The sequence below is a fragment of the Delphinapterus leucas genome, unplaced genomic scaffold (assembly GCF_059928025.1).
Source record: "Delphinapterus leucas isolate spDelLeu-1000000601 "Yukka" unplaced genomic scaffold, BTC_Dleu_Yukka2 spDelLeu_asBTCV2_sq25, whole genome shotgun sequence".
In the NCBI taxonomy this organism is placed as follows: Eukaryota; Metazoa; Chordata; class Mammalia; order Artiodactyla; family Monodontidae; genus Delphinapterus; species Delphinapterus leucas.
In genome coordinates this window covers 14,169,100-14,196,919 of record NW_028322234.1, presented here as the reverse complement: position 1 = coordinate 14,196,919, position 27,820 = coordinate 14,169,100, and the positions used below count along the sequence as shown (strand labels likewise).

The following is a 27,820-nucleotide window of genomic DNA, read 5'->3' as shown; positions in this document are numbered from 1 at the left end:
ATTTACCCTTTGATCCCTAAAGCATGTTCGACTCCAATAATAAAAATAATAGCTCACACTCATTGAACATTTACAATGTGTCAGGTACTATTATCACTATTATAAAATCCCAACACTTTGAATAGGTACTACTTCTATTGTGCCCATTTTACGGATGAGCACAGAGAGGCTGGGTAACTTGACGAAGGCCACACAGCTGCCCAGAGGAGGACCTGCGATTTGGACACAGGCACTTGGGCTTGGGAAGCTCCTTGCTTTTAACCTTACTGACTCTTTAATTCCTAATAGCTCACAAGTCTAAAAATTTCAAGTTCTATTGGTTATCATGCTTCAGTCTTTATTCTGAAGTTTGGATTCCTGAAAGTTTCATTCATTTGTGATCCTGGGCAAGTCACCTTCTTTCCCTGGCTTCAGTGTTCTCAGTTGTAGGAGAATCATAGTACCAACCTTATAGGGTAGTTGTGAGCATTAAATGAGGTAATATGTAGAGAGTTAATGATGTTGAAAAGACATCACAGGCAAGATCTAAAAACCACAGGGATTCTGCCCCCCCCCCCGGGGACATTTGGTAATATCTGGGGACATTTTGGATGTCACAACTAGGGAGATGGGTTGCTACTGGAATCTAGCAGGTAGAAGCCATGAAGATACCCAACATCTTATATTGCACAGGACAGACCCCTGCCACAAAGAATGACCCAGCCCAGAATGACATCAGTGATGAGATTGAGAAATGCTGGTGCAGGGAAGAACTCTTCCAACATTCATGTCCATACAAATCTCCTGGGGATCAGAAGATGTTTCCAGTAATAAAATGCACATTCTGACTGAGCAGGTTAGGAGTGACTAAGATTCTGAATGTCTAACAAACTCCCTGGTAAACCTACTTTACCAGATTGCAGCTGGCCCAGGGAATAGGCTTTGAGGGGCAAGGATCTAACTGTGGTTTTCAACTTTTTTTTTTTTTCAAGCTGCAGGAACTTTTTTTTAGGTAGAGGGAACCTCACACAGAATCTCGATATATGGAAATGTACAACAGGCAAATATGAAGATGCTCTGATTTGAAACAGGGATGGGGGCCCCAAACTAGAACTGTGCTGAGTGGTTTTGGAGTCTCAGGCAGAAGGAAAACTATGTGCTCTGTGTATATGATTTCATCTGCCATCATCACTTGTTCAAGAGAAATTAGCAGAAAATTGCAATACCTTCCATTAGAAGCAAGATAGACAAAGAAGCAGATGTTGAAAATCTTGAAGCCAGGAAAGTAAAATGATAATAAAGTATAATTTATGATAAATTACAACTAAACAAACTTATACTAGAGTATATTAAGTTCTGAGTTTGCTATAAATAAAATACACTTAATGTTGTGAGTTTTAATACACCTAGTTTTAAAATGTTTCAGTGTTTTCAATAGTTTTTCAACCTCTTTAATGCTCTGGAAAAAATTAAATATACATAAAACATGCATATGGGACACATCTTTCCTTTTACCTCAAACTCCATTATGACTCGGCACGGTGCTGGTTTATATTTAAAATTTGGATATTTTGTACAACATGTTTTTTTTGCATTCATTTTGATTTTTTTCCAAAAAAACTATTGCATGAAAATATGATTTATCTTGATGACTGAGTTTTTTGGCACCCACTTAATTTTGCATTCAAAGTCAGTGCCTCACTCTCCTTGCCCCATTCTCAGACCTGCTATAAGTCATCCATATTTGGCTAGGGTGTGTCAGGGTCTCACACCCAGTCCTTGGTGGCGGTGGGGCGGGAGGGCACGGGGTGTACACATACACCTCTTTTTGTCGTGTTTCACAATCTAACCACCAATGTTTCAATCACTCATTTCATCCCGCTTCCTCTTTTAGTTTTCCTTTGTCGGCCTGTTTTTTTTTGTTGTTGTTTTTTTTGCGGTACGCGGGCCTCACACTGTTGCAGCCTCTCCCGCTGCGGAGCACAGGCTCCGGATGGCATGTGGGATCTTCCCGGACCGGGGCACGAACCCGCGTTCCCTGCATCGGCAGGCGGACTCTCAACCACTGAGCCACCAGGGAAGCCCTATTTTTTCTTAATTGCTTTACCCAGTATCATGGCAACATCACCCCTGCAAAGTTTTTGTTGCTATAAATCATTCTGTATGATACTATGATGGTGGATACATGTCATTATACATTTGTCCAAACCCATAGAACGTAAAAAACCAAGAGTGAACCCTGACCTCAGCTAAGAACTTGCAGTGATAATGATGTATCCATGCATCCTTCGATTGTTACAAATGCACCATGCTGGTGGGGGATGTTGATGGTGAGGGAGACTGTGTCTGTGGTGGGGAAAGGGGTATATGGGAAATCTCTGCACCATCCTCTCAATTTTGCTCTGAACTAAAACTGCACTAAAACTAAAATCTATTTACAAAAAGCACAATGTCACTCACATTCTACACTCTAATGCCTCTCCAGGAACCAGAGGAAAGTGTCAGCCACCAGGAAACAAAGGATCTGTCAGGATTGAATGAGAAAATGCCCAGGGCGGTCTGGGGTCCTGGCCTCCTGAGGACCAGACCACCATCCTCTCTCACCTTTCTTGTCTGACAAGCTCACAGCCAGAATCTCCCAAGTGGTGATGGAGTCTTTCAAAAACACGTTCATGAGCTTCGTGGAGATTCTGGATCGGGGAGGGGAGGCATTAGAAGATACCTAGCATGGTGGAGGGGGAGAGCTGGTAGGGAGGGGCCCCAAGGGACAGGGTTGGAGTGGCTGGTGGGTGGGCACATGTAGGTAGCCCCAACTCTTCTAGTCTAGGTTGTGTGATTCCACAATGATTCCAGAAAAGAGGGGGCATTGAGGTGCGTGCAAACTCAATGTCCAGTCTGGGGTGATGATAGGGGCTGGCCTGGGGGTGGGTTGAAGTGGGAGCATCCCAGCCTTACCCATTTTTGTCTGGGCCTTTAAGGTCCTCAACAATGGTCCACAGCCAGCTCTCTGGGAACTGGCTTCGGGAAATGATGTCCTCCTCCGGGATTATTTCATCATCCAGGTCACCTGCGGGGGGTGGGAGTTAAAACAGACCCACTTTCCCCACCGTTCCCTTTTAGATATTTATCTCTATAATACCCTGGAGGGATTCCTAGCAGCGACACACCCAGGGTCACGTGATCACTTCCGGGGACCCTAGGCAAATTTGCCTCTGGGGGCTCCTTTCTCCATAAAAAAAATTAAAAATCATATTTTACAATTCTGTTGGTAGAAAGGTGAAAATAAGCCAGGCTGAACTGGATTGATTTTTTTTCCTGTCTTTGATTTCCAAGGGAATGAAAACATTTGCATGAATGAGCCTCTAAAAGCATCATTGGCCCCCAAACACCATGCCTGCTGTGTCTGATGGTTAAGTCCATCCTGAAAGCAACGGGGTGAGCTGAGAGATTCCCCAGACTTGATGGAGATTGCTGAAGAGATGGTGGCCTTTAAATGCCAGCTTGACCCCGTCTGCACGTAAACGAAGCTGGGCTGGAATAGAGTTCAAACCTGGCTGGGCTTTCCTCAAAAAACGATGAACAGATTTTAATTTGGTTCTGGGTCTGTCTAACGACAAAGAAGGTGGAATTCCATAGATGCCCAAATCCACCCATACTCTGGAATAATCCATCAAAGTGCCCTTGGGGTACTAACTTTTAATCAACCCTCTGTCTCACCCCAACTGGCTACAGAAATGACACAATGCTGGAAAAAAAAAAAAACAAAACACCCATGTGTGTAAATTATACCCCAGTAAATCAGAAGTTTTGTCCAAATTTCCTCTTTGTGAAAGAAAAGTCATGGGTCACTGGAGCAGACAGCACCATGTCTAGTTATTGCAATTTGCAAAGAGACTGAAGGTAGAAGTCTTTGTTCATGTGTGTTGGGAATCTTTGTGTCTTTGGAGCAGGGGAGGGGTGGAGGAGTTGCTAGCTTTCCAGGTAAAGGAATTTAGACCTACTTGACCACTTTGGCAATGGCGGCCATTGAGAGGTGCCTGCAAACATTCAGTTTTGACAAAGCACATCCTGGCAGAAAAGTCCTTCTCTTAGTTAAGACATATTAAAAGATGTTTAAAAAAAGGAGGGATCAGTTCACACCGGGGTCCTCTGCCTCTCAGCAGACGGCAGTGGGGACTCTTGTTAGTTCTGTAAATGCCACTTTGTGGTGGAGATCATTCTGGTTTTGCTTGAAATAGGCTTCTAAGAGAATTTTCTCTTGGCTTTGCTTAAGACTGACCTGGCCTGAGATATAAAGTTTCAAGTGTGTACATCCAGAACTGAGTGAATGAATGAATGAATGAACATTGATTAGGCGTAAGTTAGGCACCTCTCTTTGGAAGGCAACATGAATTAGTTTTCTTTGGTGAAGGCAAGGCTAGAACCCATCTTAGTCTTCCCATTGGCAACTAGTGTGACCAGCCCTGTCATCTAGAATTGCTCTCAGACCAGGGATGTCCTGGGCACTGCTAAGGTCAAACTTCAGAGTGACAGGGCCAGGGCCAGGATGACCCTCCCAGGCAGGAAGTTCCTTTGCCTCAGGATGAGCCTTCCAGGCAAGGGAAGAAGGACCTAGTCCCCCACTGGACTTGGTCCTTCTTCCCTCAGACCTGAATCACCTAGCTCCTCATCTGAAGGCTTCTTTCTTCCTCTGACAGGCGCCTCCTCTCTCCTCGGATAAGCACCTCCCCCCTTGGACAGGCACCATCCCCCTTGGATAGGCACCATCCCCCTTGGATAGGCACCTCCCCCCCCTTGGACAGGCACCTCCCCTCCTTGGATAGGCACCTGCCCCCCTTGGATAGGCACCTGCCCGCCTTGGATAGGCACCTCCCCCCCTTGGACAGGCACCTCCCCCTTGGACAGGCACCTCCTCCTCCCTTGGACAGGGGCCTCCTCCCTGCCACCGGACTCACTCCTGGCCAGCTCCAGTGTCCCGTCGCGGCTGTGCTGCAGCCGCAGCTGGGCGATGTATTCACAGCAGTCCAGAAAGGCCTTCACGCATGCGTCGCCTTGCAGGATGAACTGGGCCCGGCGCTGGCACGGGAACTTCATGGGGTTGTCCCGCATGCCGTCCTCACAGCACTTGCGCAGCTCCTTGTTGTACTGACCGGCTGTGGGAGCACAGATCCCCCGCCCCGCACCCCCTCAGCCTCGAAGCAGGAGGCACTCAGGACAGACCCCAGGGAGAACTTCCCCACGGCCAGGCCCTCCCCCTCCCTCTCCGTCTGGGATCCCGTAGGGGCTGGATCTCGGGTGGGAAGCGGTGGGCGAGCGCCGACGGAGGGCTCCCACCTTTATCCGTCCTCTTTTCCATGAGCTGCACCGAGCGGCGTCGGCGGGGGGCTGGTTTCGGACACTGAGGATCTAAGGGCAGGTGGACCGGGAACCAGATGGATTAGGCATCTACTGTGTGCCCTTGGTTTCCTCCCCACAGTAGCCCCCCGTGAGGTCGGGGTGTTATTGATCCCATTTGACAGATGTAGAAACTGAGGCTCCGAAAGAAGTAATACGCTAGATGGTGGTGGAGGCGGGACTTCAATACCCCCACCCCCATCCCAAAGCGCTGCCCTTAACCTGTTCTCAGTATCTGGGAGGTGGAAGCCCTGCCCCTCCCTAGCCCTGCTGCTGGCTGCATCCTCACCTGTCCTCTGGGCGGTCTGTAAGCCTTTGCTGGTCTTGAGGGCCAGCCCTGCATCCGTGAAGACGCCGGCATAGTCACTTCCACTGCCTGGGGTACAGCCAATGTCTGCCTTCTCCACTACGTCCCAGATCTGCCATGGGGAGTGGAGGCCGAGAGTGTGGCGAGACCGGGTCAGCCATGCCTCCACCGATTGGCCAACACGTCCATCCAACCCCACCCCACCCATCCTCATCCTGGTCCCCAGGCTGGCCGGCCATGGTGGACCATCTGGAGTTAGACCTGGAGCTGTGTCCATCCCCGGGACCATCCCCAGCTTGGACCCTTGTCCATCCACATTCTCAGCGTCAATTTGACTTCAACCCATCCCCGTATCTGCGTCCATTCGGACCTCTACACTTAACCCACACTCAAACCCATTTGTTCCCCCCAGCACCATTCCCACCTCAACCCAACGCCGTCTCTAAACCAACCTCAGTGACGCGGGGGCATACCTTACTCTGGGTCAATTTGTTCTTCTTATTCAGCACAAACACGCCCTTGTCCACGGCCACCAGCCCCACTCGGGACCCCTGGTCAGCCTCGATCTTCAGGGTTATCTGTTGCCCAGGCCTATGGTGCTTCTCTTCCTTCCCGCCATTTTTCACCACCAGCTATGGTCAGGGGTGGGGTTGGGTGGGGGGACGTTTGGAGGGGAGGGAGGGAGAAGTCAGCCCTGCAAGGCCCTGGTCTCTGGAAGCCAAAGACAAAGGAGGTCCTGGGCTGGACTGAAAGGAGAGAGAGAGGAAGGGAGGCAGGCAGAACCGGCATCAGGCAGAAAGTCAAGAAAAGAGAGAAAGCCAGGAGCAAGAGAGATACTGAGTACAAGCTTCCAGTTACAAAATAAATGAGTCTTGGGGATGAAAGTCAATAACCACGTAGTATCTCTGTATGGTGACACACGGTCACTCACTAGACTCATCGTGGTGAACACTTTGAAACGTAGAGAAATATCGAATCACTATGTTGTAGACCAGGAACTAACATAGTGATGTAGGTCAATTGTACTTCATGACAAACAAACAGACTCAGAAAAAGAGATCAGATTTGTGGTTACCAGAGGTAAGGGGAGGGGGAATTGAATTACAACTTCCAGTTGTAAGATGAATAAGTACCAGAGGTGTAAGGTACAAGATGCAAATATATATAATTAACGCTGCTGTACGTTATATATGAAAGTCATTAGAGGAAACCCTGAGTTCTCACCACAAGGGAAAAGATTATTTTTTCTATTTCTTTAATTCTGTACCTCTATGAGATGATGGATGTTCACTCAACTTACTGTGATCATTTCATGATGTACGTAAGTCAAGTCATTATGCTCTACACCTTAAAGTTAGTGCTGTATGTCAATTACATCTCAATAAAACTGGAAGAAAAAAAGATACTGAGACTGAAACGTAAAGGGAAGAAAAGAAGAAGAGAGAGGCAGGAACCCTGCAAATGGGGGAGAGGAACAGATTCAGAAGGTCGGAGAGAGGTCTTCCCTGGTGGCGCAGTGGTTGAGAATCCGCTTGCCAATGCAGGGGGCACTGGTTCGAGCCCTGGTCCGGGAAGATCCCACATGCCGCGGAGCAACTAAGCCCATGTGCCACAACTACTGAAGCCCACGCGCCTAAAGCCCATGCTCTGCAACAAGAGAAGCCACCACAATGAGAAGCCCGTGCACCGCAACGAAGAGTAGCCCCCGCTCGCAACTAGAGAAAAGCCCGAGTGCAGCAACGAAGACCCAACACAGCCAAAATAAATAAATAAATAAAATAAACTTAAAAATTTTAAAAAGGAGTTGGAGAGAGACAGAGCCAGAGGGCCCAAGATGGGGAGAGTGACAGCCAGGCGGAGAGTCCCCAGATGGGCACAGAGAGATGCCACAAAGCTTACCGTGCCCACACATGAGTCCTTGACATCCACCCACACGGAGTCGGCCACCACCTCCCTCTGGTTGTTGCTGGTGATCAGCGTGTAATAGGCCACCAGGCGGAAGGAAGGGATGAAGTCCGGTGTGATGGTCATGGGCAACACCACCAGGTCCTGGCCGGGCTCTCGCACCTGCCGCCCCACCTTCAACAGCTTCCCCTTGTTCATGACCTGGGGAGAACAGGTCGGTATAAGTATCGGAAAGGTAAGAGGGAGGATGGCGGGGGCAGCCGGGATGGTGGAGGGCTCCCGGGGGTGCTGGGTGTTCTAGGAAGCCACAGACCAAGTAAGTGTAGTAGCGGATCTTGGCTTGGTGGCTGGGGTCCGTGCGCAGGTGGAAGTTGACATTGAGAGTCTCCCCAGGCTTGAGCTCCACTCGGGGCACAGAGAGGTGCAGGTAATTGTTGGAGTTGCCCTGGGTGTTGTAGGGTAGGGCCTGCATGGTCCTAGTGGCCTGTCGTGCCTCTGGGATATTCTCCTGCCGTGTGCGTACCTGGGCAAGGAAAGATGGATGCATGCTGGCCCCCCAGAGATGTCCACACCCATATCCCTGGGACCAGGGAATATGGGATTTTATGTGGCAAGAGAGACTTTGCAGATGAGATTAGGTTAAGGATCTTGAGGAAATGGGGAAGAGATGGGATTATCCAGGTGGGCGCAATGCCATTGCAAGGGTCCTTATAAGACGTCTAGGCAGAAGGTAGGACCCTGCTGTGCAGACGAGAACCCTTCTATGCATGCAAACTACCATATATATATAGGATGGATAAACACCAAGGTCCTACTGTATAGCACAGGGAACTATATACAGTATCCTGTGATAGACCATAGTGGAAAAGAATATGAAAAAGAAGGTATATACATATATATATATATATTCAGTCATATATATATATAACTGAGTCACTTTGCCGTGCAGCAGAAATTAACACAACATCGTAAATCAACTATGCTTCAATAAAATAAAGTAAAAAAAAGAGCCCTTCTATGTAAATGAAAACATCTCTCTGTGGATGGCACATCCCTTTATGCAAATGAAAGGACCCCCCCCCCCGTATGCCCAGGACAGGATCCCTTTGTGCAAATGTCAGGACCCTGCTCTACAAAATCAAGCCCCCTGTCTCCTGATGTGGGGTCGCGAGGCTGGCCTGGACTCACGGTGATGGTCAGGGGCTGCCGGTTGTTGAGTGTGTTGATGCTCAGCTTGGCCACACCGTCCTCCTGGGTCAAGGACTGCACATTGGTGCCCTGGGTCACCACTGGGATGTGGCGGGCAGGGGAGCCGTCGGGGTTCGTCACGAACACCTGTGGGTGCAGGCCAGGTGGAGGGGGTTCAGGCAGACCTAGAGGCATGGTCAAGCTCAGGAGCAGTGAAGGGGGTTTGCAGCCCCGCCCTGAGTCTCACCATGAGGTCGAAGGGCATGGCGGGTTTGAAGAACTTGGGGGTCTTGGTGAAGTGGATCTGGTAGGGGGAGGTCACGATGGGGATCCCGGTACGCTCTGCCTCCACCATGTCGCTGCCTGAGGGGGGCCAATCGTGAGGGTGGGCTCCTGGGCCACTCCTCAGGACCAGGCCTCCCCCCTCAGATTGGACTCTGCCTTCATACTGGGCCTCCCATCTCAGACTGGACCGTGCAGTGGTGCTGGGCCCCTGCCCTCAGCCTGGCCTCACCTGAGTGCAGGATGACGGTGACAGACACATATAAGGACTTGCCCACTAGGGCATCGGCTTGGGAGGGCTGTACCCCGTTCAGCAAGACCTGTCGTTGCAGTTTGGCCACCCCAGTACCGTCATTGATCTGGGGGAGACAGTGAAGGCTCAGCGGAGGCGGGGGTTGGGGTGGGGAGGGGGGCTCAGGTGCGGGAGGGGCGCTGATGGGGACAAGAAGGATGCTCAGAGTGGAAGAGACTTAGAGGGGGCCTCTGTTAGGTACCGGAATATGGGTGAGGGAGTGGGCCAATGAAATCCTCCGGTCATCATCCTGGACTCCAAAGATGACGAAAGCTGTTCCATCCACATTCTCCCCGTACAAGAACCTGTGAGGTGGGGAGAGTCTCAGATTCTCCCCTCCTTAAAAAGATGAGTCTTCCTCCAAACTTCTGTTGGCTGTGGCTGAGCCCCTCCCCCTAGCTGGTCCCTCCCCTGTCCCTCACCTGGCAATGATGTTGACTTTCAGGCCATCTGGGTCATCGATGTAGTAGAATTTCTCTTCAGGCTCCACTTGGACCTCAAAACTGGGCAGCACTGGGGGAACAGGTCGTGGTGGGCAGTAAGCCAGCACTGGGCCCAGAATTATGTGCTCCCCCCTCCTTCCCCACGCTCCCACCTGCGGCTCCCTGCTCCCCTTACCGTATTCCTTCACCTCAAACTCAGCAGAGAAGACCTGCTGCGGAGAATCTTCGTAGTGGGCTTTGATCTTCCACTGCCCCATGCTGTGGCGAAAGCAGGCTAGTGATCTGACCAGACCTAGCAGCCCCCCACTCCCTCTTCTGGGGTAGGGGAGCCCTGAACCCCCTCCTGGAGAGCGTGACATACTTGACCAGCTCTGGGATGTTCCAAGACAAGGCCAAGATGCCAAACTGGTTGTGAGAAGACAGGGAGTCCCGCTTGATGGGAATGCCATCGGGGGTCTGTGGGGAGACAGGGAGAGAAATGGCTCTTCAGAGACCAGGCTTAGCCCTTTGGCTCTCCCCTCCCTCTCTGTGTCTGGACACTGTGTCGTGTCTACAGGGGCAGTGGTTAAGAACATGCACCTGAGCCAGTCAGCCTGGGTTCAAATCCCCACTGTGCCACTTACAAGCTGTGTGACGTGGGCAAGTTACTTAACCTCTCTGTGCTCAGTGTGCACATCTAGAAAACGGAGATAATTATAGCTCCTATGTCACTGGTTTGGTATGGTGATCAGTGTCTCTCTGAAGACTAATAAAAACTAGCATTTATCGCCTACTTTTGTGCAGGACCCTGCACTAAGCATTTGATTTGTATAAATCACACATAATTGCCCACATTTGCCTTTTTTGACCTAAAGCATAGCAATGTCTCATGGCTTGACCTAATACACATATGATTTCATTTGTTGCCAACAGTTAAACAACAGGAGACATCACATAGGAATCTGGTATTCTGGCTTCTCTTGGAAATTGGGGTAACTGTGGATAACGTGCTCCTGTTGGCACAAGGTGACATTTCATGGGAGCCGGGCAGCTCTGTGCCTTTAGAGGAGGTGTGTGTTGTGTTCTCTGTTCCCCGCATATCCCACAATCCCTAAAGCCAGCTCACAGCTTTCAGAACCTGGTCCCTGTTAGGTTTGTGTGATCTCAGTACATACTCACGAAGACCCCGTGAGGAGCACATACTCCATTCCTTCCCTTCCTTCTCTCTCTGTTCCTCCTACACTTGTTTTTCCTTGCCCATCGCTCCCTCCTTCTTTCTCCCCTCTCCTTCCCTCTCTCCCTTCTTCCAGTAAGTTTTTATTTACCCTACTACCTGGCAAGCGTGGCGTCAACAGATAATTCCTTTCCGTTTGGAATTTAAGTTCAAAGGATGTTGGGAGAAGGTGCAATTAACAAATGAATAAATCCAATTTAGAAGATGCTAAAGGGAGATGGCCCGGAAGGAAAATAAGAGTGGAGGAAGGGAAAATGAGAGTGGAGTGCTTGTGTGTGTGGGGGGGGGGGGTTGGGGGGGGTGAGAGAGGGGGTGTTGCAATTTTTTTTTTTTTTTTTTGCGGTACGCGGGCCTCTCACTGTTGTGGCCTCTCCCGTTGCGGAGCACAGGTTCCGGCCGTGGCTCACGGGCCTAGCCGCTCCGCGGCATGTGGGATCTTCCCAGACCGGGACACGAACCCGTGTCCCCTGCATCGGCAGGCGGACTCATAACCACTGCGCCACCAGGGAAGCCCTGGGTGTTGCAATTTTATGGGGCGCTCAGAGAGTTCCCACTGTAAAACTGGGACACTGGTGATATTTGAGCAAAGACTTGAAGGAGGTGATGGAGCAAGCTGTGTGGAAATTTGGAGGAAGAGGGTTTTTTGGGTAGGGGGAATAGCCTGTGCAAAGGTCCTGGGGCAGACTGTGCCTGGGCTGTTGGAGGAACAGTGAGGAGGCCGGCGTGGCTGGAGCAGAGTGAGCGAGGGGGAGACAGGGAGGAGGTGAGGGCAGGGAGGGGACGGGGTAGGTAGGGCCAGGCCTAGTGGGCAGCGGGGAGGACTTGGGCTTTTACCTCGAGGGAGGTGGGAGCCCTGGAGCGCTGCGGGCAGAGGAGGGGTGCTCACAAGCGCCCTCTGGCTGCACTAGCCGGAACAGACTACATAGAATTAGCGTCTGTCATTATCCCAATCTTCAGATGAGGAAAAGGAGACTTGGAAAGGTGAAGTGACCTGCCCAGAGTCAAACAGTGACCAGGGGTTTATCGGGACCCATAATCCACGGGCGCAAGCATCTCTCTACGTAGTCTCCCTGGGCCCCCGCCCCCTCTCCCCATCTGTGTGCCTCTACATATTTCTTTGCCTTTAGGTCTCTGCTGCTGGGCCTTTGCCGGTGTCTTCTTTCTCTGTCTCTATCTCTTTGTCTCTCCCCGAGTCTCTGCCCCGGGTAGGTCTGGGGCCCCGGTTGGCTGGTACCTCAATGCTGACGATAACTGTCTGGCCCACGGGCAGCAGCTTGTGGTCAACGGTAAAGATCCGATACAGGACTGAGACGAGGCGGGAGAGAAAGGGAGAGCTGGGTGAGGCCCTGCCCCTCCCCCCAGCCCTGCCCCCGGCCCTCTCCAGCCACCCCCAGACCCTTACCCGTGGAGCCTGGGGTGTAGATGGTCTTGTCCGTCTGGATGAAGAGGTACCCACTCTGAAGGCTTATCAGCACCACCTTCTCCACCAGGACGTTCCCGAAGGCCGCCTGGACAGTCACGAATTTGTGCCCCTTGTCTGATTTTAACTCCTTGCTGGCCGGGATCTGGGCATGAACAGGGGATTATTAGGCGTCTGCTCTAGGGCCCCTTGTCTTTGGCTGGATCCACACCTGCCCCTCTTCACAACAGAGCCTGCCCATCACTCCTGGTCTCCCTTGTTTGCCAAGGTTTGGGGAAAAAAAGGGTACTTGGAGAGAGGGCAAGGGCAAGAGAGGGGGTGGGAGTCAGAGGGAAGGACGGGAAGGGGGAATCAGACAGTGGGCTCAGAAGAGGGAGAGCTCAGAACGGGAAGGGGACTCCGAAAGAGGAGGAGACTCAGAGAGGGGAGGGGTTGTGAAAGGAGAGAGGGCTTAGAGGGGGAGGGGCTTGGAGGGGAGGGGCTCAGAAATGGGTGGGGGGGCTCAGAGATGGTCCTGCTAGGAAGGGGGTGGAGTTGAGAGAGATAAGGGGGCTATGTATAGCACAGGGAACTCTGGTCAATATTATGTAACAACCTAAATGGGAAAAGAACTTGAAAAAGAATATATACATGTATATGTATAACTGAATCACTTTGCTGTACACCTGAAATTATCACAGCATTGTTAATCAACTATACTCCAATATAAAATAAAAAGTTAAAAAAAAAAAGGTGGAGGCACCTCAGAGAAAGCACTGGAAGAAGCAGCGGGAGGGGCTCAGCAAAGGGAGGGACTCAAAAGGGGCGGAGATTCAGAGAGGGGAGGGGCTCAGAATGGGGAGGAGACTCAGACAGAAGGGGCCGGGCTCAGATAGAGTGGGTGGGGCTCAGAGAGGGAGGAGGGGCTCAGCAGCGGGAGCACTCAAAGAGGGGGTGGGGTGTCAGCGGGGCTGGGCTCCCTTTCGTGCCCACCTTTATGGTGACGGTGCCCAGGTAGCCATTGGCACTGTTCAGCTCGGTGTTTTCGCTGGACAGCACTTGTCTCTTGGACGGGAAGTCGTGGACAGTGACGGCGACTGGTATATTCCCTTCCCCTTCGTGGGCCTCCAGCACCACCGTCTCCTCGCTCTCCAGACGCAGGATGTTGGGGATGATCATGGAATACCTGCCAGAGGGGAGCACAGGGCATGGAGCTGTCATGCCTGGAGCCCGAGATGCCAGCCCTATCCGGGTTAGCGCTCTGCCCCAGCCCCTGTTCCCACAGGGGATCTGGTGACCGGCAGACAGCTCAGGGGCTTCAAATCCCATCAACTCCTGAACCTCCAAATCAAAACCACCAACTCTGGGAGCCCTGACCCCTAAATCTTTAAACACCCCAAGTCTCTAAACACCCAACCCTGGAACACCCTAAACCTCTAGCACCCCAGACCTATAAATACAACCAACTCCACCTCCTCATTCACATACACCCATACGAAATCCCTAAACCCTTAAATCCTGAAACTACAAACTCCCAGATCCTATGAAGTCCAAACTTCCCGTCCACAGAATCACCCAACACCGCGCATGCGCCCTAAACTTGCAGGGACCTGTACCCACAAATGCCCACTCCCATCTCAGAAGCAGCCTTGTTTGGGGTCGGGCTGTGACTACTCACATGGGGTCCCCCAGGGCCAGGGGGAGACTGGCCAGCAGCAGCAGCAGACTGGGACCCGAGGTAGGATGCATGGTGCCAGGACAGTGAAGGGACAGAGGGACGGAGGGACAGAGAGACAGAGGGGCGGGGGGAGGAGTGAGCAGAGCTTGCTGGAGGCTGCCTTTTATCTAGCTCCCGCCTTTCTCCCTCCTCAGCCCAGCCCTCCACTCCCCATGGGCTCCCCACTCCCTGGTACTGCCCCAGATTTCTCAATAGTATTTACTAAGTTTTTCAGTCTGTGGGGCAGCATGAACTTGGGGTAAGTAACCCGAGGGCATGTCCTCCTGCAACAGGAACACAACAGCCTCCTGCCCTGGACTCCCTCAGGGTCAAGGCCAGCTGGTGAACAGGGATCTTTCCCTGTCACACTCACTTGGTAGTAGAGGAAAATTGAGGACAGAGGGGCCCCCCCACCCCAGATATGTGGGCCTGATCCTCAGTCCACTTTTGGCTGTGCATTTATTCACCAAACCCTCCCTGTGAGTCCATCTCTATGCTGGCAGCTGGAGTCCCACTTCTAGAATCTTCCATGCTGGGGTTGGGGTGGGGGACAGAGTCCAGCACCAAAGCTCCTAGCCCCATGGAGTGCCTTCCCCAGTGGAAAAGAACTCATCTTCTTGGGGGGTCAGGGAAGGCTTCTTGGAGGAGGGGACATTTCAGCTGGGCTTTGAAGTATGTGTAGGAGCTCACCATCCAGGTAAGAATATTTTCTAGGGCAAGGAGAGCCTGGAGCTCCCTTCACCTCCTCTCATCAAGAAACCTGAGTAGTGGGACTTCCCTGGCGGTCCAGTGGGTAAGACCCTGCACTTCCACTGCAGGGGTCACGGGTTCAAGCCCTGGTCGGGGAACTGAGATTCCCCCATGCCTCAAGCTGTGGCCAAAAAAAAAAAAAGAGGCCTGAGTGGCTGTGATGGTTTATAAAAGTCATAATTGAGGAAAGTCCCATGGCTAGCTTTTGTGTTACATCAGCAACCTCTTAGCATATTATTATTATTATTAAAAAATGTATTTAACTTTTTGCATACTCCTATGGTTCCGCATCTAAAAATAACCTTCCTCCTGCTCCTATCGCTAGCCATCAGGGTCTCAGACATGAGCATGTAACCAAATCTTGTGTTTCTTTCCAGAGGTATCTTATATGTTTACAAATGTTCACACGTTTTAAAAGCAAACATCAGCAAAGCTCTACACACTCTTTCTTCTGGTCTCCCTGGGTTACACCTTTTGCTGTTTCATAAACGATATACCTTAGACATTGTTTAATATCAGTGCTCAGAGAGCTTCCTTGTTCTTACAGGCAACTGCCCAGTATTACATTGTGTGGAAGTAACCAGACTGGTGGACAGACAGACTTCCTATTGTTACAAAACCACGCTCCCTCCAGGGAGTAATCTTGAGCTTGCCTTATTTCCCAGCTCTCACAATTATTAAGTGGTAAACTTTGGGCAACTTACTGATAACCACCTGAGCCTCAGTTTCCTCCTGTAAAGTAGAGTTATAACAGCAGCAACTTCAAAGGGTTCTTACTGCAAAGAGAAGAGATAATTCTGGATCAAAGCCTGCGTGCAACGGTAATCTTGCTAGATATCGCTAAATTCTCCTCCATAATTATATTGATTTGCATACTTGCCGGCCCTGCACAGAATCGCCAATTTCCTCATGGCCTCCCCTTGAGGGCATATTGGCAAAACTTTGTATTTTTGCCTCTGTGTCATTTTAATTTGATTTTAAGTTGGGCATCTGGCGGAAGGGGGGATGTGAAGTCAGGTGTCAGAGGGGGATGGTGTGTTGATGGGGGATCCAGACCCCTGGAGGGCTGTTTTCCAAAGCTTCCTTGAAGGGGTTAACTGGGACCTCATTCTGATTTCCTGTAAACCGTGCCATTTTCCTGGTCATGCCCCCGTGCCCCAAGTAGGGGGTGGCATGGAGCAGTAGAACAAACCTGGCTTGTGTCTGCTTTGATTGCGACACCCTTTCTTTGGAAGAGGAGGCGGGTTAGGCAAACACCTGCTTACTCTCCAGATATGGGGCTCCACTTCTGAAACTGGGAAGGGGGCCACCTGCTAGGATTCCCCCAAACCCCAATATTTATCTTCCTCCCCTTTCCCGCCACCAAAATACCCACCCAGTCTCCTGGTTTCATTATAGCCTTAAAGCATTCAGGGTTGTGATTTTACAACCTTGAGAAGGAATTCCTGCTGGCCTCGGTCTCCCTGCAAGCCTGGCTGCTTCCTACCCCAGAGCCTCTGTTAGTACATCTGAGCAATGGGACTGATGGTAGTTCCTGCTGTTTTGACAGTTAAGGGAACACAGATGGCTTGGAGCCCTGGGCTTGGAGAGAAGGCTCATGGCCATGGTGGTGGAGGTCTGGGAAGGGTCCTGCCCATGACCTCCAAGAATTGACCAGAGGGATGGAGGTGAAAATGGACCAAGGTCTCCTGGAAGGGAAGGAAACCAGAGGAATTCTTCCAGGCTTTTTCCTGGGGAATGGACATTTGCGCCCAGAAGTTTGGGAGGGGGATGGCAGGCAAGATAAGCCGGCAGGGGAGAGAGAGAAGGAGGGAGAGTGAGGCTGCTGGGCAGGTTCTAAGTGGGATATCTAGGAGACTCTTTTTTTTTTGGCTGTGCCACTCTGCTTGCGGGATCTTAGTTCCCAGACCAGGGATCAAACCCAGGCCCCCTGCCCTGGAAACGCGGAGTCCTAACCACTGGACCGCCAGGGAATTCCCTCTAGGAAACTCATACCGACAAAGTATTTGTTATTTACCTGAAATTCAAATTTAACTGGGCATCCTGTATTTTGTCTGGCAACCCTAGCTGGGGTGCAAACAGAGAATAAAGTGAAAAATGGGCATGATTTCTAGGTGGGGGGAGCCCAGGTACCCCCTTCCCCTCCCCTGCACCTGCCTCAGTGCCGTTATCTCCCGGATGTACCCCATCCCCACCCTTTCCCCATACAGGCGCCGCCATGCCAGGGAGCAGCAGAGACCCCCCTCTCCCCCTCCCCACGACCCCCGCCGGTTCCAGGATGGGTGCTATACTGCTTTCTGGGAATCTTCCTCCAGGACCCAGAGCCAGGCCCTGCTTCCAACCACCTCCCCCATCCAGCTCCCTGCCCCACCAGCAGCCTGGACTTCCCCTTCCCAACTCATTACTCATTAACTTGTGGTTAACCTTGACCTGATTAAACCCATCCACTTGCCCTCTGGCTCCTTCCCTCCACCACCTCACACAGCATAGCAGAGGCCTGGGCACCAGGGACCCTTTTTTTTTGGGCTGCGCAGCAGGGCTTGTGGGATCTTAGTTCCCCGACCAGGGATTGAACCCAGGACACCGCAGTGAGAATGCAGAGTCCTATCCACTGGACCACCAGGGAATTCCGGGCCAGAGGTTTTGACTGCAGCTCTGCCTTCCCCCAGCCTCGATTCCTCATCTGTAAATTAGACATTCACAACCATGGAACCTCCCTCTGAGTCTTGGGGTGACAGCACGTGGCATCAGGCAAGCTGAGTCCAGTGCCCAGCACATGGCCAGCGCACAATGTACTTGAATTTTATTTTTACTAACACCTGTCCCTCCTCTCTCTTGTCTTATTTCGGTGACAGTCCCTCCGGGCCTCCAAGCCAGAGTCCCCCCCCCCCCCCCCCCGCTTCCTCCCTCTCCCTCATCCATCCCCTGTGAGCAGCCCTGTGACCCCTAGGCTGTCTCTCCCAACCCATCCTTTCTCTCCATCCCTAAGGCCCCGGCCTCCTTGCTGTAAACTCACCTCTTCCAGGTCATCTAGTCCACAGCAACTGGGCATTTTTTTTTTCTAAAACACACCTTTGCATTCTTTCTATAAAATTATGATGCATGATACAGGAATATGCGCTAATGACTGTGAACATCTCAGCTACAGCATCTTAACGATTTTATGCATCTAACTTGTTTATTCCAAATGCCTTAGGTGCTATTACTATCCCCGTTTTACAGATAAAGAAACTGAGGGCTTTGGCCACTTGCCCAAGATCCTCTAGCTGGTAAGAACTGAGATTTGAACCCGGCAGCTGGGCTCCAGAGTTTGTGCTCCTTAAACCGTATGAGTTTCTGACTGCTGCTATAACAGATGACCACAGCCCTGGTGGCTTAAAACAAGACATTTATTGGGCTTCCCTGGTGGCACAGTGATTGAGAGTCCGCCTGCCGAGGCAGGGGACACGGGTTCGTGCCCTGGTCCACATGCCGCGGAGTGGCTGGGCCCGTGATCCATGGCCGCTGAGCCAAAAAAACCAAAAACAAACAAACAGAACACTGGAAAACAATACATTTATTATGCTGCAGTTCTGCAGGGCAGAAGTCTGAAACTGAGGTGTCAGTAGGGCTGTGTTCCTTCTGGAGGCTCTAGGGGAGGATCCGTTCCTGGGTTTTTCCAGCTTCTAGGGGCTGCCTACATTCCTTGGCTAGTGGCCCCTTCTTCCATCTTCAAAGCACATCACACTAGCCTGTTTACAGCATCACATCTCATTCTCTGATCCTGATCCTCCCACCTCCCTCTTTTTTTTTTTTTTTTTTTTTGCTGTACGCGGGCCTCTCACGTTGTGACCTCTCCCGTTGTGGAGCACAGGCTCCGTGGCATGTGGGATCTTCCCGGACCGGGGCACGAACCCGTGTCCCCTGCATCGGCAGGCGGCCTCTCAACCACTGCTCCACCAGGGAAGCCCCCGCCTCCCTCTTAAAAGGACCCTTGTAATGACAACGCACCCACTCGAATAATCCAGAATCATCCCTCATTCTAAGATCCTTAATTGAATCACACCTGCCAAGTGCCTCTTGTCATGTAAGGGAACATAGTCACAGGCTCTGGGGATTAGGGCGGGGACAACTTGGGAGAGCCATGACTGCCCACCCCAGCATGCACGTGGTATAAAACGCCATCCTTGTACTACCATGTCCCGCCCTGCTTTAAACTCTTCCTTGGCTCCCGTGGGCCCCAGAACCAAGTCCAAGTGTGTCTGCCTGCTTTTAGGCTTCTGCCAGCTGCTCTTGCCCTCCCACTGGCCAAGCCAGACCTGCAGTGGAGCTTGCAAGCTATTCTGGGCATTGCCTTGCTGCATAATTTCCTCAGTCTGCAATGCCTTCCCACTTCCTTCTTTGTCTGGCTGGGCTATATATTCATCTGGGCCCTAGTTAGACATATTTCCGCTTGCAGGAAGCCTTGACCCCAGCCTGATTCCCTCCCCCTGGCCCATGCCTGTAGTCCCCACCAAGGAGTATTTTTCAGAGCTCCAAAATAGGTTCAGAGCGTTCTAGTTAAAGAGTGAAGCGGGGCGGGGGAAGAAATGCATCGTGGCGGTCTGCCCACAGGTGTGTGTGCAGGTGTGTGACCAGGTGCATCTCTAATTTGAACTCCTCAAGGTTCAGAGAAATCCATGAAAGGTCAGGCTGTGTTGCAGGGCACTGTGCTGAGCCAGACTCCCATTATCATGTGTGATGCTCAACTCTATGGGGTCCCCATTTTACATGCAAGGAAACAGAGAGATTAAACCACTTAACAGAGTCACACAGCAAATGGGGGCAAGGTCAAGAGGCTTGGTGGCAGGGAGTCTAGGTGCAGAGGGGCAGTGCACACAGTGGGAATGGGCAGCTCTGGAACCAGACTGCTGGTGTTTTTGAGTCCTGAGCCTTCTAACAACTTGTTTGCTGTGTTACCTTGGGCAAGTTACATAGCCTTTCTGTGCCTCATAAGCTTTTCAAGAGTTAAAGACCCTGGAAGCCTTAGAATAGAAGCCTTAGAATACAGCACTCAGCCTGAGCCACTTATGAGTCACCCAATCACCATTTTTTTTCTCCCCTCCAGTCTTTGCACACGCTGTCCCCTCATCTGGGCCTGCGTCTTTCCCCACTCTCTCTGCTCACCTCTGATTCCCCAGGCTGGGTCAGGGCCCTGTGATGGAACCGTCTGGTGACACCTTGAGTGTTGGGACCGGATGGGTCCTGGTCACTGCTCTGTCTTCAGGACCCGGCACAGGGCCTGGCACGCAGTGGTCACTCAATTAACATTTATTGAATGTGCAAAGCAATGGATACTGCAACCTCTCCCCACCCCGTGCCCCCAACGGATCTCTCAATTTCAAACCCCTGCATTAGCTCTCAACCCCCAGAAAGGCAAGAAACTGGAGTAGCAAAACAGATCGGTCATTATTGTACAGTTGCAAGTGGGGACAGGGTGCTCAACATCTGTGAGGGAGGGGGGCTGTCTGTCTTCTTCTGAATGGGCTCCAGGAACTCAGGTCCCAGGGAGCTGGATGCCTTGTGAGCACTGGCCCCCTCCTCGCCACACGCTCTTTGGGAGAAGCCGGAGCAGGGAATGTGTGAAGAGAGGGGGATGAAGGGGGATGAAGGAGTGTCCGAGGCAGGGACATGATCACAACAGCTCTCGCCCGCTGGTCGTTTTGTTGACTTTGGACAGGCCTTCCCGGAACCCAGAATCGGTCATTCTGCAGGCAGACAGACAGTTAAGGAGATAATCCGTGAGCCGAGGGGAGCCAGGCCTCGCCCGCTCAGCCCACCACACCTACCCCAGAGCCTCTTGGCCCTGCCCCAGGCTCCACCCACCTGCCCCCACAGCCCCGCCTTCCCGGCCCCTTGCTGCCCAAGCCCCACCCACCCCAGCCCGAGGGCTCACACTTGCTTCATCTGCACATCCTCCTCGTCCTCCTGGGGCAGCTGCAGGTACGGGTTATTCCTTGTGGGCTGGAACTTGTAGCCCGTGAGCACGAAGAAGGCGAGAGTGGAGCCCTCCACCAAGAGCTGGGGGCCAAGGGGGCAGAGTGGGAGTGTCAGGCACACGCCCCCACCTCCACCTCCACTGTCTGGGCCACCCTCCGCCCCACCTGGGGCCTCAGTGCTCACCTGGTACAGCCACTGCCACTGGAAAGGCACGGCCACCCGCAGCAGGATGGCGATGATCCGTGTGAAGTAGATGTAGCAGATGACCTGCAGGGACACGGGTGGGCACAGGGCTGAGGGACCACTGGGGATGCCTGGGGAGGGGGGCCGGGGATTATGGGCAGAGGGCGGGGGGGGCGGGGCTCCGGGGGACTGCAGATGGAGGGGTTAGGGTGGGTGTGCCAATGGGCTGGTTGTTCCCCCTCCCAAACTTCCCGAGTGAGCACAGGGCTCCTACCATGACATAGTAATGCCGGAACAGCTTCAGCTTGGCCAGGTTCACTGCCACTGAGGGGTAGGCACAGAGAGCGGGGGTCAAGGGAAGGAGGCAGGGGGCAGGACGAAGGGGACAGGGGTGGAGAAGGGCTGGGGACAGGAGGACATTTGGGTGAATGTCTCAGGGGCATAGTGTGGAGGGGGATATCCCAGGATGGTGACGGGGTGGAGAGGCAGGAAGAGGCAGTCAGAGGGGATGGAAGGGGCATCCAGGGGTCAGCAAGAGGGACCAGGAGCAGGCTGAGGGCCGAGGGCACAGCTCACCCTTCCCATCAGTGCCAGACGTGTCCTGGAGATGCCGGATGGACCTGGGAACGAGTGGGTGATGTGGGGGGCAGTCAGCACTGCCTCCACCCGTGCCTGCAGGGGAGGGGATCGGGTGGGGGTCCTCACCAGACCACGGGGAAGAGGATGGCGCCGCAGCAGATGAGGTCCACCAGAAAGAGGATCTCCTTCCAGACGCCGTAGTCGCTGGTGCCCTCCTCACGGGACTCGATGACAATGTAGGCCACGTTGGCCAGGACCTGCGGGGCGGGGGTGGGGTGGGTGGAATGGGCGGGCCCAGCCTGCACTCATGTCCACCTGCCCACCCTGGGGCCTCCATGTGCACCTGCAGCGAGATCACGATCCCAAAGACCTTCTTCTCCTTGTCGGACAGGATGTACTTGACGAAGGCCCAGCCAGAGCCGATCAAGGCGATGGTGATGAAGAGGAGGGCGCCCTTCAGCCTGGTGGAGGCGGGCAGGGGCTGTGGTGAGACTCGGGGGCCCAGCCCTCCCCTGCCCACCTCCTGCCCCCGGCAGAGAAGGGCACTCACAGATGTGTGATGTAGTGCATGACAGCGAGGCCTTCGATGGGGTGGCCCTGGCTGTTGATGAAGTAGTAGTTGATCTGGAGGTGGATGGACGGATGGACAGTCAGACAGATGGACGGGGGGATGGAGATGGTGGTGGTTTGGGAACACCGACAGTCGCTGTCGGATGGGTGGCCAGGAAGTGGCCTGAACAGAAGGTCATGATCAGGATGGTGAGTGGACCGAGAAAGGGACAGTCACAGCCAGAACGGCGGCCGGACAGATGGCTGGACAGTCACAGCCATGACAATGGAGGGAAGGTCACAGTCAGGTGGATGGACAGTTAGACAATCAGCCCGGTGGACACTCATAGCTGGACCCACAGACAGTCAGACTGAAAGGTGGGCGGTCACAGCTGGACAGGACTGGATGCACAGCCGGCCACGGTGATAAAATGGATGGACAAATGTATGGACAAATGGAACTCCCAAGCCCAGGGTCTGCAGAGATTTGAGGAGTGGCTTGTAGGGGCTTTTTCCTGGCTCCTGACACCCCAGCCCACCCCATCCTGCTCCCGGCCCAAGGCTCTCACACTGTGGAAGAGGAGAGAGACGCTCTTGGTGAAAGCCAGGGCTGCCATGAGCCAGTGGATCTTGAAGACGTTGTACCTGGCAGCAGGGTCGGGGACAGAAGAGAGTGGGAGGGCATCGGTCAGGGGTAGGAGTGGGAAGGTGTGATGAGGGGAGGTGGAGAACCCCCAGGGGCAAAGGCATTACGTGTTCTTGCAGAGGATGGACACCCAGAAGATGCCGGAGGCCAGGAAGCAGGCGGACATGACCATGTACAGCTTGAAGAGGGGGATTTCCGCCGCCGACAGGAAGCCCTCGGGGTTCTTCTCCCGGATCATTACCTGGGGAGGGGACAGCGGTGGGCAGGGGGATTGCGTGCTAGCTCCAGACTTGCGGGGCCCTGAGTGTGAGTCTGCGGCTCTCCCGCTCTCTCGCTGGCCGACTCCCTGTTTCTGAGCCTCAGTCTTCCCGTCTCCCAAATGGGCACGGAGCACCTGGCCTGCAGTGAGCGCTCCGCGAACCTGCTGCCCACCCTCGTCACCCCTGCTCACCGTGATGTCGAACGGCTGCTCCTGGCCCGGCACCGAGTTGTAGCAGTTGTGGAAGTTGAGGTTGTACTGGCCTTCCTCGGCCCTCGAGCCGATCACCACGTGGAACTGGGAGGTGGGGCAGACAGAGGGGAGAGGAGGCCTCAGCGTGGGTGGTCCCCGCACTGTGGAGGGGAGGGGCTGCAGGCACCCCCGGACACTCACACTGAAATTGTAGGAGTTGTTGAGATGGCCCAGGCCCAACACCAGGTCCTGGTCCTTTCCAGCAATGCCCTGAGGGGACAGAGGACCTCCATGGAGCATCAGCCGGCCCCCCCTGGGGGCAGGGCTTCCCCCCTCCCGCCCTGGCTTCCCCATACCTGCTGGTCGGCTTGTGACCCTGTGGGTTTCAACTTGGCCTTGTTGGGTGCAGTAGTGGTCCCTGCCAGGGGCAAGCAGGTGACTTTAGAGATAGACAGACAGCAGAATGATGGGCGGGACGTGTGGAGCGGCCCTGCCCACCCACCCCTCCGTGCCCGCACGGCCACCCTGACTCACCGCCATCCACCTTGGGGTTGACCCTGTGCTCTGACTTCGGGAGCTCTGGTTCGGAGGGCGCTTCGGGGAGGAGCCCGGGAGAGATGAACAGCTTCTTCTGTTCCCCATACTTTCGTACCTGGACCCTGTGGGATGAGGCTGGGAGGCTGAAGGCTGGGGTCAGGCACACCTGCTCTGCTGAGGGACTCAATGGCCCCTCGGGCCCTCTGGGGCTCAGCGTTGGGCTCCATCAGTGGTCACCAAGTTGCAGCATTTGGCCACCACCCATCGAGATGGCTGCTGCATCCCTGAGCTGCCTGTACCGAGGATTAGTTGTCACTTCCTGTGACATTAAGTCACTCATTCTACTGAAGTACACACTATTTAAAAAGAAAATGCTGTATATACAGAGAGGCAACAGAGTATCTTTGGACCCTGGGTTCAAATCCCAGTTTTCAGCCTCAGTTTTTTCATCTTTAGAATGGGGATAATAACAGTCTAAGCAGTCAATGAGTTAACACCTGTAAAGGTCCCAGGATGCTGCTTGGCGCACAGGGTGCATCCTACATGCACAAATGACTTGTATTAATTCTCACAACACCCCTCTGTGTTGGGTCTTCTGCCTTGAGACCCTAATACTGCCTGGGTACTCCTCCCCTCTCTCCCTCCCATAATCAGAAGGCTTGAAGGCAAAATTAAAAAGCAAGTGACGGTAATTCCCTGGTGGCCCAGTGGTTATGATTCGGTGCTTTCACTGCCGAGGGCCCGGGTTCAATCCCTGGTCTGGGAACCAAGATCCCACAGGCCGCGTGGTGCGGCCAAAAAAAAAAAGCGAGTGGCTTTCTCCAAAGGAGTCAAGGTTCTTTCTGGCTGGTTCTGATTCCACCTGATCAGCTCATGTGTGTAGCACAACCAGGGAAACCCCAATGATGGATCTTAAGGGGAGCCACCAGCCCTCCAACTCACTGCAAATCCTTGGTGTTGATGAGGAAGACAGCCAGGAGGTTGCTACTGTTTTTCCGGAGAGGACAGTCGTGAGGGTCCCGGCTCTGGAGAGTGGGCAGCAGGGAGCCTTGGTCACCCCCTCCCACTGGTCCAGCCTCACTCTGCCTTCCTCCCCATCCACCCAGGCAAGGGAGGGTCTCTCCCTGCTCCCCGCTCTGGGAAAGGACAGGGACCTTTGGATTCCAGATGCTGACAGAACATCCTCCCCTTCCACCACCCCTGCCCCTCCACACTCCCCCCCTCCCCACCTCCACCTCTGCCCCCTCCACTCACTGAATAGGAAGGAACACTGCCAGATCGAACACGGGTCAGGCTGAACCCCACCTGGCAAGAAAAAGAGATGATGTGAGGGACACCAGCAGGGACCTCCAAGCCACCTCGATCAGTGGCAATAGTAACGTAACCTCGAATTTCCTCAAAGCCTACTAAGCGTGAGATTCCGTGTTCACTCACTTCACTGACTTTTCCCATCTGCCCCCAGCCCCACAACCCTCTTCCTTTAACTCCTAACCATCCTTGCCCCTTGACTGGGATGTCACTTCCTCAGGGAGACCTTCGCTGGTCCTCGACCTACCCACCCTGTTTCCCCCCATTTAAAATGTTGATGTAAAAAATAAATTAAATAGAATGTTCATGGCTCCCTGCCTTGGGCTCTGGAAGCCAACACACTTGGATCTACATCCAGGCTCTTGGACTCTGAGTAAGCCACATGCCTCTGAGTCTGTGTAAACACCTGTAAAATTGGGTTTACAGGTGTAATATTTTCACAGCATCCCTGAGAGGTGGCTATGACAGAACAGACTCATGGAAATAGATTTGCATGGTACCTGGTACCCGGCGGACGTTCGATAAACACTAACTTCTCATTTTGACTGCAGGAACTGGGGCTGTCTTGTTCACTGGTAGGCTCCCCTCCCCCCAGCTCAGTGCCTGGCACGTACTGCATGAGAAATTATTATTCCTAAGTTACAGATGAGGAAACAGAGGCTCAGAGAGATCAAGGGACTTGCCCAAGATCACATGGGTGAGAGGCAGAGGTAGGATGTGAATCCAGAATTGGGGCGGGGGGAGGGGGGCGGAGCTCAGAAACTTGTGCACCTCTCCCTCCTCCAGCAAACTCCTCAAAGCCCCTCACCAATGGGGCTTTCTCATCTGTCTCCTGGAGGCCCAGCCGCAGGAGGCTCAGGTCCACCTCCAGAGAGCCGTTGGTGTAGAAGCCAAAGCTGTTCAGCTGGATGTCTGCTCGCTTCTCCCCCTGCCAGAGACCAAGAAGGCAGAGGCAGCTCAGACTTCCCACCAGCCCAGCCCCAGGGCTCTAGCATGAGGTTCCCCCAAGGGCTTCGGGCCCCTCTGGGTATCTCTATATTTAGGACAGGTCCAAAGGGTGACAGGAGAGGTTGAGACGGCCAGCTCTGGAGGCCATAACCTTAATCCCAGGCAGGGACAGGGGTGGCTCCGGATCCTCTGGCCACTGTTCGGAGAGTCCAGGATTCGAAAGTCTGGGATACCTGGAAGTCTCCCTATTGGGTAAGCATCACCCGGAGAGCAGAGTTACGCATCTTGGGGTGCCTGGCCCCCACCTCCCGGAAAATGTTTAGATTCCAACTGAGCCCCCAAGATCCCAGTGAGTACCCAGAGGACCCTATTCTAGAACCCCCAGGGACTTCCCTGGGTGGCGTCAAGGGTCCCTAGCGTCCCCAAAGCAATCCCAAGAATTTAGAGGACTCAGAGTCCGCCGTCTCCGGAGATGAACCCCCCCCCCCGGTGGGCGGGGCACGACTACAGCGCGGCGGGCCAGGCAACTCCAACAGGAGGACCGAGGGGGCTCCTCGGACGAGACCACTCCGGACCTGGAAGCGGGGGGCGCCGGACCGCTCCATCCGGACGAAACCACTCCAAGCCAGGGGCTTTTCCGGGCCAAAGCTGCGACCCACACCCCAGACCGCCGCGCGGCGGGACTCACCGTCAGCGTCAGCCGGTGGATACGCCCAGAGCAACCGCCTAACAGCAGCAGCAGAAGTAGCCGCTTCCCCCACTCCGCGGGGCTGCCGCGGGCGAGCCCCCTCCTCTCGCTCACTGCCATCTCTGAAGCCAACGCCTCCCCTGACACCGCCTCTGACGCCCTTAAGCCCGCCAATCGTCGCACGGTGGGGGCCGACCCTTCAGCTTTTCTCAGCCCACTCAACCAATCAGTAATCGCCTCCTCTCGAGCCCGCACCCTGTACGACACCAAATGGACAGCCCGAGCCCCGAATGGAAGTGCTGATATCGCTCAACCCCGCCTCCAAGCTCACCAATCACTAGAAAGATTGTCCCCGGATGTACTCTGATAAACAGTTCATCCAACCAATTGTGATGGACCTGATATCCGGCCCCTAAAGGGGAATTCCTCCGTCCACTCTTAACTGACAGACCCGTTCAGAACTACATTACCCAGAACGCAGGGGGGGGGGCAAACAGCTCAAGGGGGCGTTCAATAAACTACACTTCCCAGTATCCCTAAGGACGGACGTCCCCTTTCTTACCCCGGGGATGTGGCTCCCAGCCAAAGCTCAGGCTTTTGGTAAACACAGGCATTTGCTAAAGCCTGTCCTGTTCTCCTAATCTTCCTGATCCACCGAGAGGCCAAAACCTGGCCCCAAGCTAAATCTTGACCCTTCGATGACCCATGATCCCAGGCTGAGTCACCAGCCTTAGGTGGACCCTTCTGTCCTGGAGTGAGGCAACTGGAGGCCCATCCCCAGATCCCAGGCTGGTCTTGAGTCAGGCTGAATCCTGGCCCCAGCTACCTGCAGCTGAACCCTGACCTCCGCCGAAACTTAGACTCCCCGACCCCCTACTACCCTCAGCCTATACTGAGCCTTAATCTCTGGCTGAGCTTCCACCTGGACTGACCTCAGATTAGGACTGACCCCTGACCTCAGATTAGGACTGACCTGTGGACCTTAGTTTGAGTCCCAGGCCTTCGACTGGGTGGCTGACCCCTCTGCTAAGCCTCCTATCCCAGTCAGACTCCATCCCAACTGTGGTGCCAACCTGGGATGAATCCCAACTTCATTTAGAGGCT

At 53.5% G+C, this 27,820-nt stretch overlaps 2 protein-coding genes across 3 annotated transcripts in view; both read right to left on the bottom strand.

Moving 5' to 3' along the window:
* The window catches only part of C3 (complement C3), a 37,114-nt gene extending 21,216 nt beyond the window's left edge, over nt 1-15,898 (bottom strand). Inside the window, exons 1-19 of the mRNA XM_022557245.3 lie at nt 14,081-15,898; nt 13,396-13,588; nt 12,406-12,568; nt 12,238-12,308; nt 10,152-10,246; nt 9,966-10,048; nt 9,770-9,860; nt 9,550-9,652; nt 9,288-9,414; nt 9,021-9,136; nt 8,774-8,920; nt 7,899-8,108; nt 7,580-7,786; nt 6,154-6,312; nt 5,663-5,792; nt 5,314-5,385; nt 4,935-5,132; nt 2,935-3,046; nt 2,584-2,669 (exon numbers count right to left, since the gene is read on the bottom strand). Of these exons, the coding sequence (XP_022412953.1) occupies nt 2,584-2,669; nt 2,935-3,046; nt 4,935-5,132; nt 5,314-5,385; nt 5,663-5,792; nt 6,154-6,312; nt 7,580-7,786; nt 7,899-8,108; nt 8,774-8,920; nt 9,021-9,136; nt 9,288-9,414; nt 9,550-9,652; nt 9,770-9,860; nt 9,966-10,048; nt 10,152-10,246; nt 12,238-12,308; nt 12,406-12,568; nt 13,396-13,588; nt 14,081-14,151 (2,434 nt within the window). The 5' untranslated portion in view covers nt 14,152-15,898. The remainder of the gene's footprint in view (nt 1-2,583; nt 2,670-2,934; nt 3,047-4,934; nt 5,133-5,313; nt 5,386-5,662; nt 5,793-6,153; nt 6,313-7,579; nt 7,787-7,898; nt 8,109-8,773; nt 8,921-9,020; nt 9,137-9,287; nt 9,415-9,549; nt 9,653-9,769; nt 9,861-9,965; nt 10,049-10,151; nt 10,247-12,237; nt 12,309-12,405; nt 12,569-13,395; nt 13,589-14,080) is intronic.
* A 4,374-nt stretch (nt 15,899-20,272) lies between these two features.
* On the bottom strand, nt 20,273-26,851 carry GPR108 (G protein-coupled receptor 108). Of its 2 annotated transcripts, none has more exons than XM_022557423.2 (18): nt 26,717-26,851; nt 25,889-26,008; nt 25,027-25,077; nt 24,715-24,797; nt 23,770-23,894; nt 23,592-23,653; nt 23,437-23,505; nt 23,236-23,340; nt 22,892-23,025; nt 22,708-22,783; nt 22,140-22,213; nt 21,933-22,050; nt 21,716-21,846; nt 21,587-21,630; nt 21,285-21,334; nt 21,011-21,094; nt 20,784-20,908; nt 20,273-20,595 (listed from the first exon to the last, which is right to left on the bottom strand). In XM_022557423.2, exons 1-18 carry the CDS (start codon nt 26,834-26,836, stop codon nt 20,523-20,525), a joined length of 1,644 nt encoding a protein of 547 aa, XP_022413131.1. In that variant the 5' UTR covers nt 26,837-26,851; the 3' UTR covers nt 20,273-20,522. The 2 variants fall into 2 exon arrangements, with proteins under 2 accessions (XP_022413131.1, XP_022413132.1); XM_022557424.2 differs by having other exon boundaries at nt 20,790-20,908.
* Between the last annotated feature and the right edge of the window lie 969 nt (nt 26,852-27,820).

Bases quoted from the DNA above. Each gene is read 5' to 3' on its own strand.
- GPR108 (XM_022557423.2), bottom strand. From the start codon at position 26,836: ATGGCAGTGAGCGAGAGGAGGGGGCTCGCCCGCGGCAGCCCCGCGGAG. The intron at 23,341-23,436 runs GTGAGTGTCCGG...CCCACCTCCCAG, and splicing joins ACAACTCCTACAATTTCAGT to TTCCACGTGGTGATCGGCTC. The intron at 23,026-23,235 runs GTGAGCAGGGGT...TCCCCTCCCCAG, and splicing joins AGCAGCCGTTCGACATCACG to GTAATGATCCGGGAGAAGAA.